At 34.8% G+C, this 18,370-nt stretch overlaps 1 protein-coding gene across 1 annotated transcript in view; it reads left to right on the forward strand.

Annotated features, from left to right (window-relative positions):
- Positions 1–18,370, forward strand: part of RB1 (RB transcriptional corepressor 1) — a 164,878-nt gene that overhangs the window by 72,375 nt on the left and 74,133 nt on the right. The window contains exons 13-17 of the mRNA XM_080799855.1: positions 1,334–1,450; positions 2,709–2,765; positions 2,850–2,881; positions 2,972–3,048; positions 4,360–4,556. Of these exons, the coding sequence (XP_080655981.1) occupies positions 1,334–1,450; positions 2,709–2,765; positions 2,850–2,881; positions 2,972–3,048; positions 4,360–4,556 (480 nt within the window). The remainder of the gene's footprint in view (positions 1–1,333; positions 1,451–2,708; positions 2,766–2,849; positions 2,882–2,971; positions 3,049–4,359; positions 4,557–18,370) is intronic.

The raw sequence follows: 18,370 nt of genomic DNA on the forward strand, positions 1-18,370 counted from the left end.
ATGTTTTCTTAATTATCTTATTACATTATTAGTGCATAGAAACAAACCTGATTTCTGTGTATTGTTTTTGTATCCTGCAACCTTACTGAATTAGTTTATTCTAGCAGTTTTTTGATGGAGTCTTTAGGGTTTTTTATATATAATATCATGTCATGTGTCAATAGACACAGTTTTACTTCTTCCTTTCCAATTTGGATGCCTCTTAGTGTTCTTGCCAGATGTCTCTGGCTAGGACTTTCAATACTATGGTGAAGGGGGCATATTTGTCTTGTTTCTGATCTTACAGGAAAATCTTTCAGGTTTTCACCATTGAGTATGATATTAGCTGTGGGCTTGTCATATATAGCCTTTATTATGTTGAAGTATATTCCCTCTATACCTGCTTTGTTGAGAGTTTTTTTTTGTCATAAGTGGATGTTGAATGTTGTCAAGTGTTTTCTGCATCTTTTGAGATGATCATATGATTTTTATCCTTCATTTGTTAATGTGTCACATTTATTTGTGAGTATTGAATGAACCATCCTGGCATTTCTGGAATAAGTCTCACCTGATTGTAGTATATAATCCCTTAGTATATTGTTGAATTTGGTTTGCTAATAATTTCTTGTGGATTTTTGCATTTACATTCATCAGGGATATTGGCCTATAATTATCTTTTCTTGTGACGTCTTTGTCTAATTTTAATGTCAGGGTAATGCTGGCCTTGTATGTGTTTGGAAGTGTTCCCTCCTCTTTTTTTTTTGGAGGGCTTTGAGAAGTTTTATTTTTTTCTTTTTTGAATGTCTGGTAAAATTCATCAGTGAGGCTCTCTGAATTTTGATTTTTGTTTCTTTGGACATTTTTGATTATTGATTCTCTCTCCTTATTAGTAATCAATCTGTTCATATTTTCTGTTTCTTCGTGGTTCAGATTTGGTAGGTTGTGTGTTTCTAAGAATTTATCCTTTTCTTTTAGGTTTTCCAGTTTGTTGGTGTATAATTGTTCATAGTAGTCAATTATGATCCTTTATATTTCCATGGTTTTAGTTTGTAATGTCTATGCGACTTTTTTTAATGGGTGGAAAGGCTAGCAAATCTGTTCTTTAACTTAGCCGCAGGAAATTTAGATAATAGGGTTTTTATTTGTACTTTATTAGTATTTTTTGGTCACTAACATCCTAAAATGGTATTCTTTATGTTCTCCTTATTTTCAGTAGTTGCGTTTACCTAGTTTCTGTAGAAGTGTTTCTATGTTATAAATAACCAAAAGTGAAATTTTTATCTTATAGGACAGAAAATGTTAATTCTGATTAAACAGTATCCTCAACATTGATTTATGTTTTTCCTCTTTAAAGAACTGCACAGTGAATCCAAAAGAAAGTATCTTGAAAAGAGTGAAGGATGTTGGATACATCTTTAAAGAGAAATTTGCTAAAGCTGTGGGACAGGGATGTATGGAAATTGGATCACAGGTAACTTGAGTTCATCTTGATTAGTGTCACTATATGTAAATAACCTCAAATGAAATATATTTCCAAATTGTAAAAATATTATAATGGTATTTGTCCTATATTGGTAGATTCTGTATCTAAGCTACCTGTGTATACTGCTGTTTATGGAAAACTTTATAAGAAAATGCCCCTTACGCCATACAAAAACCAAAAGTAAACATGTAGAAAATTTTAGAAAAAATGTAGACATTTAAAGAATATAAGTACAAAAAAATTAAAATCTTTGATGCCATTACATTTTTTGTATATATTCTTTGGCCTCTGCATATATGAATATTCATGAATGCATATACTTAGATAATGGGATCATATACATGCTATTTTTTGGTGATATTATTGAGTGATGTTGGTTTTACTATTGTTATTTCAGAAAATCTACAACCTATACATTGGGTAAAAGTATTGTCTCTGAATCAGAAGCCTGGGTTTATATCTGGTTCTACCTTTTATGAGCTGTCATTTAACTTCTCTGAGATTCAGGTTTCCATATTTGCTCTGCTTTGTTGTATGGAATTAGTGAGATAACATATAAAAATATGTTTGAAAACTATAATCTACTACATACATTTATTTCAGTGTAGCAAGGTTATATTTTGATGCTAACTGTGTTTTAAATAATAATATTTAGAAGTCTTTTTGGTTGTATATGAAATTTATGCTAATAATTTGAACAAAGGAATAGGGTTTGTGTGTGTCCATCTAAAATTTGGCTATTCTTTGAACTAATGGGAACTATTTATTTGGTTAAAACTTTTTGCTGATAGTATCAGTTGGGTCATTTTTTGCCTTTGCCAGTTTTATGGACAGACTATTCTCAGTCTTGGAGAGTTTTCTTGAAAATACATGTCCTAAGCCACAAAAAGTATTACATTAGTGTATAAAATGTTTAAAATAGTACCAGGTGTATAAAACATATCCTGTGTGTGTGTGTGTGTGTGTGTGTGTGTGTGTGTGTGTGTGTGATTCTGTTGAATGATGTAGGCTGAAGCAGAATGAAGGAAAAGGAAAACCAAGTACTGGACCTTCCCTCTTGATAATTTATTGGGAACGTTAACCATCATTTTATATGGAAGTCCTGAGTGTTAGACAAGCTAGCTTTTGTGATCTCTTGGTATTCATATTCCTAAAAGTATCAGAAATGTATTATAAGAGAAACATTCTTAAAAATTAATAATTGTAATTTTCTAAAGTAGTGGAATCTAATTTTTTTTCTTTGTAGCGATACAAACTTGGAGTCCGATTGTATTACCGAGTAATGGAATCCATGCTTAAATCAGTAAGTTAAAAAGAACATAATAGAAAAAAATCCAATGCTGACAAAAAAAAGGCATTAGCTAAACATTTTTTTAATCTGTTTTAGGAAGAAGAACGATTATCCATTCAAAATTTTAGGTAAATTCTTTAGTTTTAATGAAACAATTTCTTCTTCTTTTTTTTTTTATAAAAGTAAATGTTTTAAAATCATTCTTTTCTTTCTTTTAGCAAACTCCTGAATGACAACATCTTTCATATGTCTTTGTTGGCATGCGCTCTTGAGGTCGTAATGGCTACATATAGCAGTAAGTTAAATTTTAGTAAATAAACATTTTAGGGGTGCCTGGGTGGCTCTGTGGGTTAAAGCCTCTGCCTTCGGCTCAGGTCATGATCCCAGGGTCCTGGGATCGAGCCCCGCATCAGGCTCTCTGCTCAGCAGCGAGCCTGCTTCCTCCTCTCTCTCTCTCTGCCTGCCTCTCTGCCTACTTGTGATCTCTGTCTGTCAAATAAGTAAATAAAAAATCTTTAAAAAAAAAAATAAACATTTTAGTTCAGTTTAAAGTTAAAAAAAAACTTATCTAAGGTGTGGTGTGTTTTTTGGGGGGGTGGAGTTAAGACAATAGCATAATGTAGATCAGTATATACTGAAGAATGTAAGTGGTCACCATAAATTATTTTAAATGGGTTATTATCTGAATTATTTCAGGTCATCTTGGAAATAGTACTTCACTAGGCTCTTATTCTGGGCTGTCCTTAGTCCAGGAAATATATCTACTGAAATCCCTTCCAAGACCGGAGATTGTAAATTACCAAAGGAGTACTAACAAGTAGCATTTACCTATATGGAAACACTGCTTTAGATTCTATGGTCATAAAACCAAAGGTTAGAGCCAAAGTCCACCGGATAAACAGACAGAGGCCACTCATGGTATTTTCTTTTAAATACAATTTTAGACATGTATTGTTTTGCAAATAATGTTGCAAATATTAAGTTTTGTTTGCAAAAACAAAAGAAAATTTACCTCAGGATACAAATACCCAATAAAAGAGAAACATATATGGAAAACTGTGAATCCTCATTTATAACCAAAAAATGCTAACCAAATTAGCAAAATCTTAAAGAAGCCTTCCCTCCCCACATCAGGGATTAGTGAAACTGTGAAAATGGATATGCAAGTGCATTGCTGGTTAGATATTAAACTGGTTAAATATTGTTCCTGATATAAGTTTAGAGTATTTAAACCATTGAAAATTTGATATAAGCATGAGCCCTCTATTTAGGAGAAACATGTGCACCTACACTCAGAATTTAGAAGCCTATTTCCTATGAGTCTATGGAAAGAATTCTGTTCTAGGGGTGCCTGACTGGCTCAGTCAGTAGAGCACACAACTAACCATGTCATCATGGTCTTGAGTTCAAGTTCCACGTTGGGCATGGAGACAACTTGAATTTAAAAAACAAAATTTAAAAAAAATCTGGTCTGAATAAAAAATTTTCGTTTAGCTTTTCTACTGTGTTTTAAAATTTTTGTTTCATAAAATCTTTTCAAACGGAAAGTACATAATTGAAGCCTTAACATTTCATACCTAAGTTACATTTTTTCTTTCATTTTTAGGAAATACATCTCAGAATCTTGATACTGGAACAGATTTGTCCTTCCCATGGATTCTGAATATACTTAATTTAAAAGCCTTTGATTTTTACAAAGTGATTGAAAGTTTTATCAAAGCAGAAGCCAACTTGACCAGAGAAATGATAAAACATTTAGAACGATGTGAACATCGAATCATGGAATCGCTTGCATGGCTCTCTGTAAGTAACTAGCTAAAATAATTAAAGATATTAATATGCAAATGAATAACAATTATATGTTAGTGAGAGGTATTTGTTAAAATTTGCCTCAAGAAAAAATATGAAATTTAATGAAAATACAATTTCAGTGTATAGCCCAAGAGTTAAGTGGAATATTAAAATGGAGTTTTCTTTTACTTGGGCTCCCCAGACCATCTGATAGGAATAGCTTTAATTAAGACATGGCACTTTAAAGCAAAGCAGAATTCCTCAAAGTGTTTGAACAGTATATTTAAAATAGAGTTGTCATGTTTGAAAATTTAAATGCTGTCAAATTCCAACAAGATGGTAAAAATTAGAATTATGCTATTTAGGTGATTTAACAAAGTACAGTTTTCTGGTTCAATTTATTTGTATTTCTTTTCGTTCTATTATTAAATGTAGTCCAAAAATCTACACTATTGTTCAATTATAGTTACTGTTTATAGCATTATAGGAGCACAAATCATATTCTCTGTGTATTCTATTTATAGTATATGAGCTATTGATAAGGCTTTTGTTTCATAAAGTTGGCATTTTCTATGTAGTAATAGTAAAATACTTATCTGAAGTTCCTCTGTGTTATGTTCTTTAAATCTGCATAGTTGGGTAATACTTTGTGACTCATCAGATCTGTAGATTAATATAGAGTTGGTCTCTTTTGAAGCTGTGTTGCATGCTAAGCATATAACTTTTTATTTATGCCAGTATATAGAAATGGCAATGAAAACATTAAGACTTTAGTTACACTAGAATTCTAAACTGTACATATAAGTCTTAGTTTTAATTTTTTGATGTTCCAAAAACTTAATGGCTAAGAGATAACTTATTTCTTAGTGTTTTCTTGCATTGCTGTATGAACAGAGTAGATAGAATAGGAGAGAAGTAGGGGAAGTTGATAGAAAGCCATTGCATTTCTATAATTGAATTTAATAACTCCATTTTATAGGACCTTCTACTTCATGAGAAAAGGAGTGCTTAGAAATCTAGGGGATTTCTAGGGGTTTAAGTGAGAATGACAAAAATGAATCAATGATAAATAAATATAATAAGTAAGAGGTACTTTTCAGAGGCTGATGTGTCCTCTCCTTCTAGACATTGAAATCAAGACATTACTCTATCATATGAAAGTGACTGTTTTTATTCATTTAGAGAGTTTTTTTCCCATTAGCACACATCTGCAGCATGGCTTGCATTGGGGTAAACATTGTGAAGATACAGAAAAGACAGGGGCTCTGAAAATTGTGGAGGAAATAGAAATTTATTTCTTATAAATTGCTTGTGCTCAAGCCTGTTTAGTTCAGTTACTGGTGTTCTGGAATTCTAAACAATATCCCTTTATTCTTGAGAATTTTTGGAGAAAAAGTGACATGCCCAAAGTCAGGAGAAATATATAATTTATTAATAGGATGTGGAAGTCATAAGCCTCTACATATAAATTCTAAATGTGGTTGCTATCTCTAGGGGATAAAATTATAGATGATTTGTATTGTCATATATTTTTAATGTTTGAACTTTTAAAAACTTCTTTTACATTTAAAATTTTTATTTTTTTAATCATTAAGGGAATAGGGTAACTGTGAGGATCAGTCATACCACAGAAATAGAATACTGTAAATTTCTCATGTGAGAATAATTGATATTTTAGAGAAGGGTACATACCATCGATATAGTTGAGCTTTCACAGACTTTTTTTTTTCAACTGAAGTAAAACGTGTATACAGAAAACTATATATTACAAGTTTATAGTTTGAAGAATTTTTCATAAATTGAACACACTCCTGTTGCCAGCACCCAGATCAAGAATCAGAGCAAACTTTAATAATCTTTTGATTCGGTATGACAATAAGAATTTTTCATTAAACTGTAGATTCAAACAGTATTGGTTACTTAGGGAAACATCAAGGGAGGTTCTACTTACTTTTTCCCCTGAGTAATTTAATAAAAGAAAGCACATCATCATGTTTTTAATGGTTGCATGGAGAAGGGTTCCAGTATCTTTGCTTAACAATCTTGAGAAATAATAAATCAAGAACAGAATAACTTGAAGGAAAAAGCATATCTTTCTTTGTTTTTATTCCAAAGAGATTAATAGGCCATATATAAGTATAAAATGCTAAACAATCTGTTGAAAAACCTGGTGGTAAAATCTTGTTCCCTGGAAATTTAAAGGAATTAGAGGTGATTTAGAATAAACCATATCTAAGGGTTAGATTAAATGACTTCCGGATGTTTAGGCCTTTTATTTTTTTTTAAAGATTTTATTTATTTATTTGACAGACAGAGATCACAAGCAGGCAGAGAGGCAGGCAGAGAGAGGGAGGAAGCAGGCTCCCTGCCGAGCAGAGAGCCTGATGCGGGCCTCCATCCCAGGACCCTGCGACCACGACACGAGCCGAAGGCAGAGGCCTCAACCCACTGAGCCACCCAGGCACCCCTGTTTAGGCCTTTTAAATCTATTAAGCAGTTTATAATGCCAGCAGTTATGAAGTGAGATTTATATATATTACTTTTAGTATGCTCAAAATTCATCAGATTTTTCTCAGTTAAACCTTTATAAACCAAGATACACTAGGTTCGTTCATTATTTCTTTTCTTCCTTTCCTTTTCTTTTTTCTTTCTTCCCTCCCTCCTCCCTTTCCCTCCTTCCTTTCTTCCTTCCTTCCTTCTTTTCTCTTTCTTGGGTTGTTTTTTTTTTAAAGATTTTATTTATTTATTTGACAGACAGAGATCACAAGTAGGCAGAGAGGCAGGCCGAGAGAGAGGGGGGGGGGCGGGGGGAAGCTGGCTCCCTGCTGAGCAGAGAGCCTGATGCGGGACTCGATCCCAGGACCCTGGGATCATGACCTGAGCCGAAAGCAGAGGCTTTAACCCACTGAGCCACCCAGGTTCCCTCTCTTTTTTGTTTTTGACAGAGAGAGAGAGAGCAGGAGCATGAGCAGGGTCAAGAGCAGAGGGAGAGGGAGAAGCAGACTCCCTGTTGAGCGGGGAGCCCAACGCAGGCTGATCCCAGGACTCTGGGATCATGACCCGAGTTGAAGGCAGACACTTAACAGACTGAGCCACCCAGGTGCCCTGGTGCTTTATTTTCTAAATGGTCTCTCTTCCTGGGAATATTGTGGACTCTTCCTATTGATCTCCCTGCATCTCTAACTTTCTTAAGACTATTTTTCTGGCGGCAACTAGAGAAATTTTTTTTAAATGCAAATATCATCATGCTAACTCAAATTAAAACCTGTGAGGGTCCTATGCATCTGGTAATGGTGGAGGAAGACTTAACAACATGACTCCCCTCAAAAAAGACAGTTATAAAACCTCTGCATGATTCAGAAAGCAACTGCCTGAAATTCCTGGACAGGAAGAATAGACAGACTCTTCAGGAGAGAAGAGGAGCTCTGAGCCTGGGAAGGAAGCTTTCAGGCCAGGGCTAAGTGGGAAGTGTTATAGGACGGGGAGGGGGTGCCAGTGAGAAGAAAACTGCAGGCTTTCTGGCCAGGGCCAGGGAAACTAAAAAAATAGAAGCTGGGAAAACCTTGGCTGCTGAGGAGAGTGGACAAATCCTATCTGCCCACTTCTTTATGTGAAACCTGAATTATTGCACTGTATGGATTAACAGCAGCTTAATGAAGGAAGATCTGAACTGAGACAGGAGCTGCTACCCAAATAAAAAGTTTACAGTTCAAGTTCAGTGAAAATAATCATGCGCTTAAAAACAAAATGAAGCAATGCTTATTTGAGGAAAAAAATAACAGAATCCAGAAATCTTTACAATTTAACATTTATGATGTTCAGGATACAGTTTTAAAATTACCCAGCATATGAAGAGGGTCAAAGGAATCAGGTGCAGGGTTTTAGAATGGGAACTTCAGGTCAACTATTTGATGCCTCAGGGCTCTCTTTTGGGAGTTTTGTCACCTCCCTTTTTCTTCCATCAGCAGTTCAAAGTGTCTCCCTGGTGTCCCTGCAACCATTTTAGGGGATCTGCAAAGTTAAAAAATATTTTTATACTATTAAGATGTTACTTATCTTTTTTACTCTCTTGACATTTATACTGATGATGTAAAAGTGTTAGCACCTTTGCAGGTATCAGAGCAACAGCATCAAGCTGGCTAGTTGTCATTGTATTCTTCACCACCACAAACACTCCATTAAAATACAAAACAGAACATGTCAGTTTCATTTAAGAATGCCACTGATGCACCAGTAAGCAGTATTAATTTTATTGAATTTCTATTTTCAATCACATGTTGTTGAAAACAACTGACAATAAATATTGCCAATAGTAAATTTTTGAGTTTCCAAGGGAAAATTAGAATTTGGTTAAGCTTGTACTGAGAAGTACAGCTTCTCAGGACTTCAGAGACTTCTGATGAAATCAGTGGTATATTAATAATTGTGACTTTCTGATATTGAAAAGGAGATTTGTCAGTGTTTGTAAGATCTCCATGATTCAGTGAATCAATATTTCCAAAAGACCAGTGAATCGTGTCATAAAGTCATTAAGAAATTTATTCAAAGTTTAAGGTAGACCCATAAATTTTTTTAAAATATTTATAACATAAAAATTAATAAAGTTCAAGATAGAACAACAGATTTTAACATCTCAGAGTATGAAAAGTTTATTTTTATTAATTGATATATTGATATTGTTCCCAATTCCACATTGCAACTAAGCTTTAAGGAGCTATAACTTGCCAAGTTTTAGGCTAGTATTAAAAAAAAAAATCCATTACTATCTTTTTTTTAAAAAATATTTTATTTATTTATTTGACAGACAGAGATCACAAATAGGCAGAGAGGCAGGCAGATAGAGAGGAGGAAGCAGGCTCCCCACTGAGCAGAGAGCCTGATGGGTTTGATCCCAGGACCCTGGGATCACGACCTGAGCTAAAGGCAGAGGCCTTAACACACTGAGCCATCCAGGCACCCCATAAAAATCCATTACTATCTTAAAGCTCTATTATTTATTACATTCTTAGAAATTTTCTTTTTTTTTATTTAAAGATTTTATTTATTATTTGAGAGAGAGAGACAGACAGAGATAGTGAGAGAGAGTACAAGCAGAGAGGAGAGGGAGAAGCAGGCTCATCACTGAGCAGGGAACCCAGTGTGAGGCTTGATCCTAGCATCCTGGGATCATGACCCGACCCGAAGGCAGATGCTTAACTGACTGAGCCATCCAGGTGCCCCCATTTTAATTTAAATTAAACTTAGCTTTACTTAAAAATTACTAATACAGTAAATATCGATAGATATAATTCATATGAACAAAAACTTTTGGGCCTTGAATAATTTTAAGAATGTAAGAGAGTTATGAGTCAAATGTTGGAGAATGCCTGCCTTGTATTCTCTTTTCCATTTACTCTTGTCTTTTCTTGTAACTCACACAACCATGTTTTTTTTTTTTTTCACCTGTCCCTGAGTCTTTGTTCACTTCGTAGGCCCCACTTAAAATACTTTCCTCTGCCTTTGTACTTACCAGAATTTCAGTTCTACTTCTACTCTGTTGTTCCTGACCATCCTAGTCTATAGTCATTCTTCCTCCTTTACAGCCTTACAGTGTTTATTACTAACTACTTACCAGTCATTTATAAACTTTATATCTTATTCCATGTGCGTATCTCATTAATTGAGTTACTGTATATAAACCACTCAGAGCAGTAGCTGACATTATGTATGTGGCAATTAATTACATAAGTGGAAGTGATGGATAAAGAGGGGTCAACTAATGATGACATATAGGTAGTATCATTCATTAAGATACCGGGATCAGATGAGATTTGCTTGGAAAGAGGAGTTTCATTTGATTATGTTGAATTTGAAGTGCTTGTAGGTCCTTCAAGTAGAGATGTCCTGTAGCAGTTGGATATGTGTGTCTGGAGCTAAGGAAAGAAATACTAGGTATTTTCTAGTATATAATACTAGGCTTGGAATATGAACGTGAAAGGTGCTGGCACATATATAACAAAAATTTCCATCCTTATTGACAGTTTATTTTGTGCCAGGTATTGTGGTGAGTACTTCTTTTAGTATCTTTAATTTTTATAATAATTTATGAGGTCATATTCTAGATGAGGCAATCAGTGCTTAGAAAGAACTTTAATAACTTGTCCAAACCACACAAGCTAAATGGCAGCACTGTGGTTTAAACCTGGGTCTCTCTGGCTCTGAAGCTGTTAATCTGTATGTTTTCACCAAGTAACTGAAGTTTGGGGAATGGATGAGATCGCCTAAGGGGAGAATATAGCAAGTAGTTCCATCTTATCCATGGCTGATATGTTCCAAGACCCCCAGCAGATGCCTGAAACCATGAATAATATTGAACCTTTTATGTTCTGTTTATCCTATATATACTTATCTGTCATAAAGTTTAATTTATAAATTAGGCACAGTGAGAGATTAACAATAATAACTACTAAGAAAATAGAACAATTATAATAGTATCCTGTAATAAAAGTTATGTGAATGTGGTCTCTTTCTCCTCTCAAAGTATTTTATTGTACTGTAGTTACCCCTCTTCTTGTAATGTTGTGAGATGACAAAAAACCTATATGATGAAGTGAGGTGAATGACATGGCTTTAGGTGAATGAAGTGAGGTGAACAACATGACACATCAGAAGGAGAATCTTCTGCTTCTGTACCGCAGTTGAGTATGGGTAACTGAAACCATAGAAAGCAAAACTGCAGTCAAGGGGGGCTACTGTATAGCAAGAGAAGGTGGTTAAAGATAGAGGCTTGAAGTGCTCTGACATTTAAGAGGTAGACAGAAAGAGAAGCCTACAAAAGAGATTGAAATAGAACAGCCAGAGAGATAGGAGGTGGTGTCATAAAGAGAAAGCATTACAAGGTCTGAGTAGGGGCTTGGTGTTTAAGATAATGTAGGAGCTGTCAGAACTGAAGAGCATTCATTTGAGCAACAAGGAAGCCACTGGCAGTGGTAGCAAGGACTCTTAATAGAAGTGGTAGAGGCAGGAGTAGATTGCAGTGGGATTTTGATGAGTTGTGAATGAGGGATAAAGTGGAGACAGTGATTGTGGATAGCTTTTTGCTAGAGTCTTGTCTGAAGGGAAATAAAGATACAGCTGCCAATTGTGTGAGGTGGAGGGAAGATTATTTTTTTGAGATGGGAAAGATAGGATTAAATGTGGACGGAAAAGAGCCATTCATTATGAGTGTTTTCTGTTGCAGGATGACACATCAGTGGCTTAAAACAACCATTTCATTTTGTTCATGATTCTGAGGGTCAGGGATTTGGGAAGAGCTTGACTGGGCAGTTCATCCTTGACTGTATGGTGTCAGGGGCAAGCTCTGCTTCCATGATGCTTCTACTTTTTCTTTTTCCTTTTTAGAGGAGGAGAGATTGGGGGCAGAGAGAGAGATTTGAATACTAAGTAGTTTCCATGCCCAGTGTGTAGGCCAACATAGGGCTTAATCTCCCAACCCTCATAATATGACCTGAGCTGAAATCAAGAGTCCAGCACCCAACCAACTGAGCCACCCAGGCACCTCTCCACGATGCTTCTTAATTCACAAGTCTGGCCCCTCATTGCCCCTCAGTACATGGTCAATTTTTCTTTCCCTTCCCTTCCTACTCTAGGTGCTCTCATCCTCCTGGCCTTCTCATATGAGAAGGTATGCATCTCACAGCATATTGGTTTCAGAATACTCCTGCATCTTACATAGTAACTGGCTTCCAAAAGGCTTTGAAAGGACTATAGCTGGAAGGTGTGTTCTGTTGGTGAGAGCAGTCACAGGGCCTGTCCAGATTCAGGGGGTTCCCTTGAATAGATGTCGTCTCCTGTTTGAGGAGAGGCAAGGTGGGATGGGAAATACTGTGCAGCAAATGGAAAAAATGGAAGCAGTTACAAGTAAGGTATGTGGGTGCCATGGCAAAAAATGGGGGACTTTCCATCTAATGGCCTTATTTATTTATTTATTTATTTTACAAAATAGAGTTGAGGTAATTTGCTGAGTGTGGGTTGGTGGGTTGGGATGGGGAATGCAAAGTGGTGTAGTCAGAAGTTTGAGGAGAGTGGCCACAATTTTAAATTTAAAAAAAAAGCTTTTAATTAATTAACTAATAAGGAGTTTATTTATTCATTTGACAGAAACAGAGAGAGCACAAGTAGGGAGAGAGGCAGAGGAGAGGGAGAAGTCGACTCCCTGCTGAGCTGGGAGCCCAACTCAGGGCTCAATCCCAGGACCTGGACATCATGACCTGAGCCGAGGGCAGATGCTCACCTATCTGAGCCGCTCAGGCACCCCTTAAGAAACAGCTTTTAATGAAATTTAATAGAGAGAAGAGATTTTAACTTTATATTCCAGGGCTAGAACATTTTATGTAGTTTACTGTATCCTAAGAAATAATCTTGGGAGCACATGAATGATTTGGAATGGAGATGAAAACCACTGGAAATGAGGTGGGTCAAGGAACCAAGAGGCTGAGAGATGAAGTCACCTGGACATGTGGTAGAGAGGAATGTGGACTAGGCATCAAAGTCTTCAGTGCTTGATGGAAGTGATGCTGAGATCAGAGGTTCTAGGAGGGGCAGAGAGTTCCTGAAAAGAAAAGGTCCTGTCTAACTTCTTAAAAAATTTTTGTACAATACCTAGTTCATTGTCTTTAAGTGCAAAAACAACTAGAATTGTAATGTCTTCTTGATTAATCTACTCCTTAATTTATGAACTGACTCTCTTTATCCCTTGTACTATTCTTTGCTCTGAAAACTGCTTTGTCTGGTCAGTAAAACCACCCCAGCTTTCTTTTCTTTAATATTAGCTTGGCATGTATTTTTTTTCCCATTCTTCTACTTTTAACCTATTTGTGTCTTTATACTTAAAGTAGGTTTCTTATAGGCAGCATCAGTGTTCTGTAGTTTTCAGATACAGATCTTTCACCTCCTTGGTTAAGTTTATACCAAACTATTTTGGTCTTTTTGGTACAATTTTAAATGGGATTGTTTTCTTAATTTCTCTCTGCAACTTTGTTATCAGTATATAAAATGCATCCGATTTTTTTGGTATTAATTTTGTATCTTGCAACTTTACTGAATTCATTTATTGTGCTAATTTTTTAGTGGAGCCTAGGATTTTGTATATACAGTATCATGTTATCTGAACAGACCAATTACTAGTAATGAATTTGAATCCATAATCAAAAAACTACCGACCAGAGAGATTCACAGGTGAATTCCACCAAATACTTAGAGTTAATGCGTATTCTTCTCAAACTTTACCAAAAAACAGAAGAGGAAGGAAAGCTTCCAAATGCATCTGCGAGTCTAGTATTACCTTGATACCAAAACCAGACAAAGACAATACAAAAAAGGAAAACTATAGGCCAAAATCCCTAATAAACAGATGAAAAAATCCTCAAAAAATATTAGCAAACCACATTCAGCAATATATCAAAAGGATTATGGATATGTGGATTTTATAAATTTGGAAATTTTTGTCTATTATTTTCTTAAAATATTTTAGTTGACTCCTCCTACCTCTCCTTTCAGGGATTCCAGTCACAAATGTATTAGGTAACTTGAAGTTACCTAATAATCTGTTACTCTGTTTTTGTTTTTTCCGCAGGTGTTTGTCTTTGTTTCATTTTAGATTGTTTCTATAGCTGTGTCTTCAAGTTCATTAATTTTTTCCTCTGAAATGTCTAATCTGCTATTATTTTTCTATCTACTGCAGTTTTAAATCTTAGACACTATATTTATCATCTTTAAGTTTTATTTGAATCCTTTTTTGCATCTTCTGTATCTCTCTTTAACATGTTTGGCAAAAAAACATATTTGGGCTTTTCTTTACCTTCTTGAACATATGGAATATAGTTATAATAACAGTTTTAAAATCCCTGTCTATGAATTCTAACATCTTTGTGTTTAGGTCTGTTTTTATTGACTGATACTTCTCCTATTTATTTATTTGCCTTTTTGGGTCTACTTTGTAATTTTTTTATTAGGTGCCAGACATTGTGATTTTTACCTTATGGAATCCTAGATATTTTAATATTCCTTTCAGTATGTTTCACTTGTGTTTTGGTACACAATTTAGATTCTTGGAAATAATTTGATCCTTTTTAAGCCTTTTGTTGTTTTTGGACAAAGCCCAAGCAGTCTTTAATCTATGGCTAATCTATAACACCCTTCTGAGTACTCTACCCTATGTCACATGTATTAAAAGGTTTTTCCACTCTGGTTGGTGGAAATCAGAACTCTTCTTGGCTCTGTTTTAGCTTCTGAAATGGTTCTGCTTTTTCCAGTGTTGTTTTTGTTTTTTTTAATTTCCTTTGGCTCCGGATAGGTTCTGATAGGTTCTCCTCTGAAGACTTGAGCATAACCCTCTGTAGATCTCTGGAGCTCTCTCTTTGCAACTCTTTCCTTTCTGTTTAAGTCCTTCCTCTGGTATTCTGTGCAGCTAATTTTAGCTACCTTGGCTTCCTTGAATTCTGAACTCTGTTTTCTGCCAAGGAGACCAATGGACTTTTTCTTCTCTTTGCTTTGTAGCCTGGGAACTCTCTCCATGCAGTAAACTGAGGCAGTGGTTGGATTTACCATTTGTTTTCTTTTTCTCAGGGATCACTGTCCTTTGCTACCTGTTGTTCAACACAGAAATCTATTGTTTCATTTATGTTGTTCAATTTTTTAGTTGTTTAAGACAAGTCCTATTTGTTCCTTCATCATCATGGCTGAAAGAGTTATGCATAGTATTTACTGATAAAATTTTTATAAATATGTATATTTAAGGTATCCTAAATATTTTATTTCTATTTTCCTATATTAAATGCATTATATCTTCTGAATAATACTGTTTTGGAGGGGTACTTATTATATGGAGATCATAGAAGTACTAGTTATTAACTATTGTTTTAATTTTAGTAAGTCACAAGAAAGTTGAGTATCCTTTAATTGTTGTTAAATATAGCTGACTCATTATAATGGATTCTGTCATACTACCTTTCCGTAGTTACCAAACATTAGCAAACTTCTTCCTTCAGCACTTTTACATAGAACAGATTAAAACATTTCTCTTTTATTATTTTTCCAAATTTTAAAAGACCTATTTTACATACCAGCACCAATATAATGAAAAGCTTATATTTTTAGAGTCCCAATTTGATGAAGAAACTATAAACAAATTTTTAAGCTTCTTTGGTGTCCTTTTGAAATGCCAAATTTGATAGGAAGTGAACACAAAAGGCAGAAAAGCCTGTGGCTTTGAAAAAGCCAAAAAGGATATCTGTTCTATATTTGTATGGTAGATAGTTAACCTCTGGTGCACTTTACAGAAGGTTTTAGTATCTACCATGAGACATTGTTTTTTTTTTTTTTAAAGTTACATTTCACTGAGAGCTGTGTCTCAGGAAAGTGAGTGAACTGTAAGATAATGATTAAGTCATTTATAACAGTTTTCTAAAAATATGGGTAAGGATGATGAAATAATATAATGCCATATATTGTATTGATATAATAGCCATGTTATTATAAAGGAAAATATTTTATGTTGGGTTTTTAAAAAGCTCTTCATGAATTATTTAAAATAACTGTATACTTACTTTTTTGCCAGCAAGAGAAAACATTTTATTTTAATTTTTTTAAAAAAGATTTTATTTATTTGAGAGAGAGAACAAGCAAGGGAGTGACAGAGGGAGAAGCAGACTCCCCCCTGAGCAGGGAGCCCAATGTGGGGCTCAATCTCAGGACCCTGAGATCATGACCTGAGCTGAAGGCAGATGCTTAACCGACTGAACCACCCAGGCGCCCCTGTTTTAATTTTTTAAAAAATCTGATTCTTTCCGAAAGTATAGCTAAGGCTTTAACCTTTCTCACTCTGACCCAGTGTGTTCCTAATTTCTTGCCCTTACCTCCCATAACTAGCTAGTAGTTTCTTAAGATTTAATAGACTTCATTAATCAAAACTGAAATTATCTTTTTTGTTCTAAGTACAACTTTGCTTACCAATATTTATGTTTTTACATTACTTTTCAAGTTATCCAGGCTTGAATACCAAGTATTCAAGAATCTTACAATTTAAAGAAAAAAAAATATGTCTCTTAGATTTATTTTATTAATTTTTAAATCTTTTTTTCATTTACATTTAGGCTCCTGTTTGATCTCCCAGCTTTGCCACTATCCTCCATTTAAACTAAGTTAATGTTTCTAAATATTTATGTATGCCTTTCTCCTGTTCCAAGAACTTAACAATAGCTCCCTGTTGCCATTCAGAAAAATTTAACCTCTTTTCTCTGGTTGTGGAATCTGGCCCTTCTTGGCCTCACTTCCACTATTCCCCACTATTCCTCAAACACTTACTACAGCCAGAGAGTTCTTTTATTTGTGGAACAAACTGCATTTATCCAGTGACAGATAACCTGCCTGAAGTGGAAACAGAAGACCTGTTTTAGGTCCTGACTCTTTCATGTGCAAGTTAATGTTTTTGTCTTAGATTTTTGCTTTGTAAGCTGAGATAGACCAAAAGATTTGAGTTCTTCTAGTTCAGATATTTTATGTTTCTACAAAACTATTTAAATGTTAAATGACTTATTTGCCAATACTGAGTATAGATCCATATTCCTTTAAATTGCTTCACAGTTTATAAAATATTAAGGGAAGATTCTTTCATAAAAAGGTTACACAGAGGTCTCATTTCTGTGTTCTCCTTTAGCTCAGTTCTCCTTTAGCTCCCAGTTCTCTTTGGGCCATACCTAGTATTCTGTATATCAGATATTTGAAAGGAATTGTACTTGTCCTTGTGAGATATATAATGACATGGAAAATAGTTTTTAGTCTTAAAGGAGCTTGCTTGGTACCTGGTGGAAAAGTAAATAAGGTAAGCCACAAGGGTCAGAGGAGGGAATAATCATATGTTGATAGGAAAAGACCTGCAACAGATATAAAAATGTGGAAAGACACAGAAGTAGGAAAACCTGGATTAGACACATTGGGGGAAATTATGGCCTAGCTTTGGCAATGGTAGATGAGTACTTGTTTAGTACTCATCAAGACTAATTTATTCTTAAAAGTTCAAGGGTTTGTTTTTTTTTTAAGTTAAAGTTTTTAACCTCATTAAAAATGGAAAGATAGTTCTATTAGTAAAGGAAATATTGTACAAATGTACCAATTAATTCTATATACTAATTAAAAATGAAGTGTGTGTACACCAAAACTATTTGTCTAATTTAATTCTCACAACAACCCTTTGAAGTTGTTAAAATTATTTTCATTTTATAAAAGTGGAAACAGGCTTAGAAAGGTTACCTAATTTGTCTAAGGTCACCCAGTCAGCCTTTTACCCCAGACTGGTTTTATTCTAAATTCCATGTTCATCTAGTAAAGTGTTCCTCTCATTGTGCCCTTTTACTTCTGTTGATTCTCACTGTTTTTATTACCACTGTAACATGTAGTCAAGCATGTGGGGCATTATAAAAGGCAACAGTATAAATAGTTAATTTTATTCTAAGTGAAAATATAATATATGTATTTTTTTATCTTGAATAACGAGGCAAGTATTTTGTCTAGAAGCTAGTTCATAATAGGAAGGGAATAAAGTATCATTTGGGAACCAGCTCTTTTGTGCAGTGCACTGTCATTATTGGTCTGCTGGATCCTTTAGGAAGAAAAGATTAAAAGAAAACTTTACAAAAAAGAACGAATTATATTTTAAGAGAAAGTACTTAGTGCCCATATGTGTTTGATTTATACAGCTTTTAGAAATGAGATTTTAGGGGCACCTGGGTGGCTCTGCCCTCGGCTCAGGTCATGATCTCAGGGTCCTGGGATGGAGCCCCACATTGGGC

The sequence above is a fragment of the Martes martes genome (assembly GCF_963455335.1).
Source record: "Martes martes genome assembly, chromosome: 3".
In the NCBI taxonomy this organism is placed as follows: domain Eukaryota; kingdom Metazoa; phylum Chordata; class Mammalia; order Carnivora; family Mustelidae; genus Martes; species Martes martes.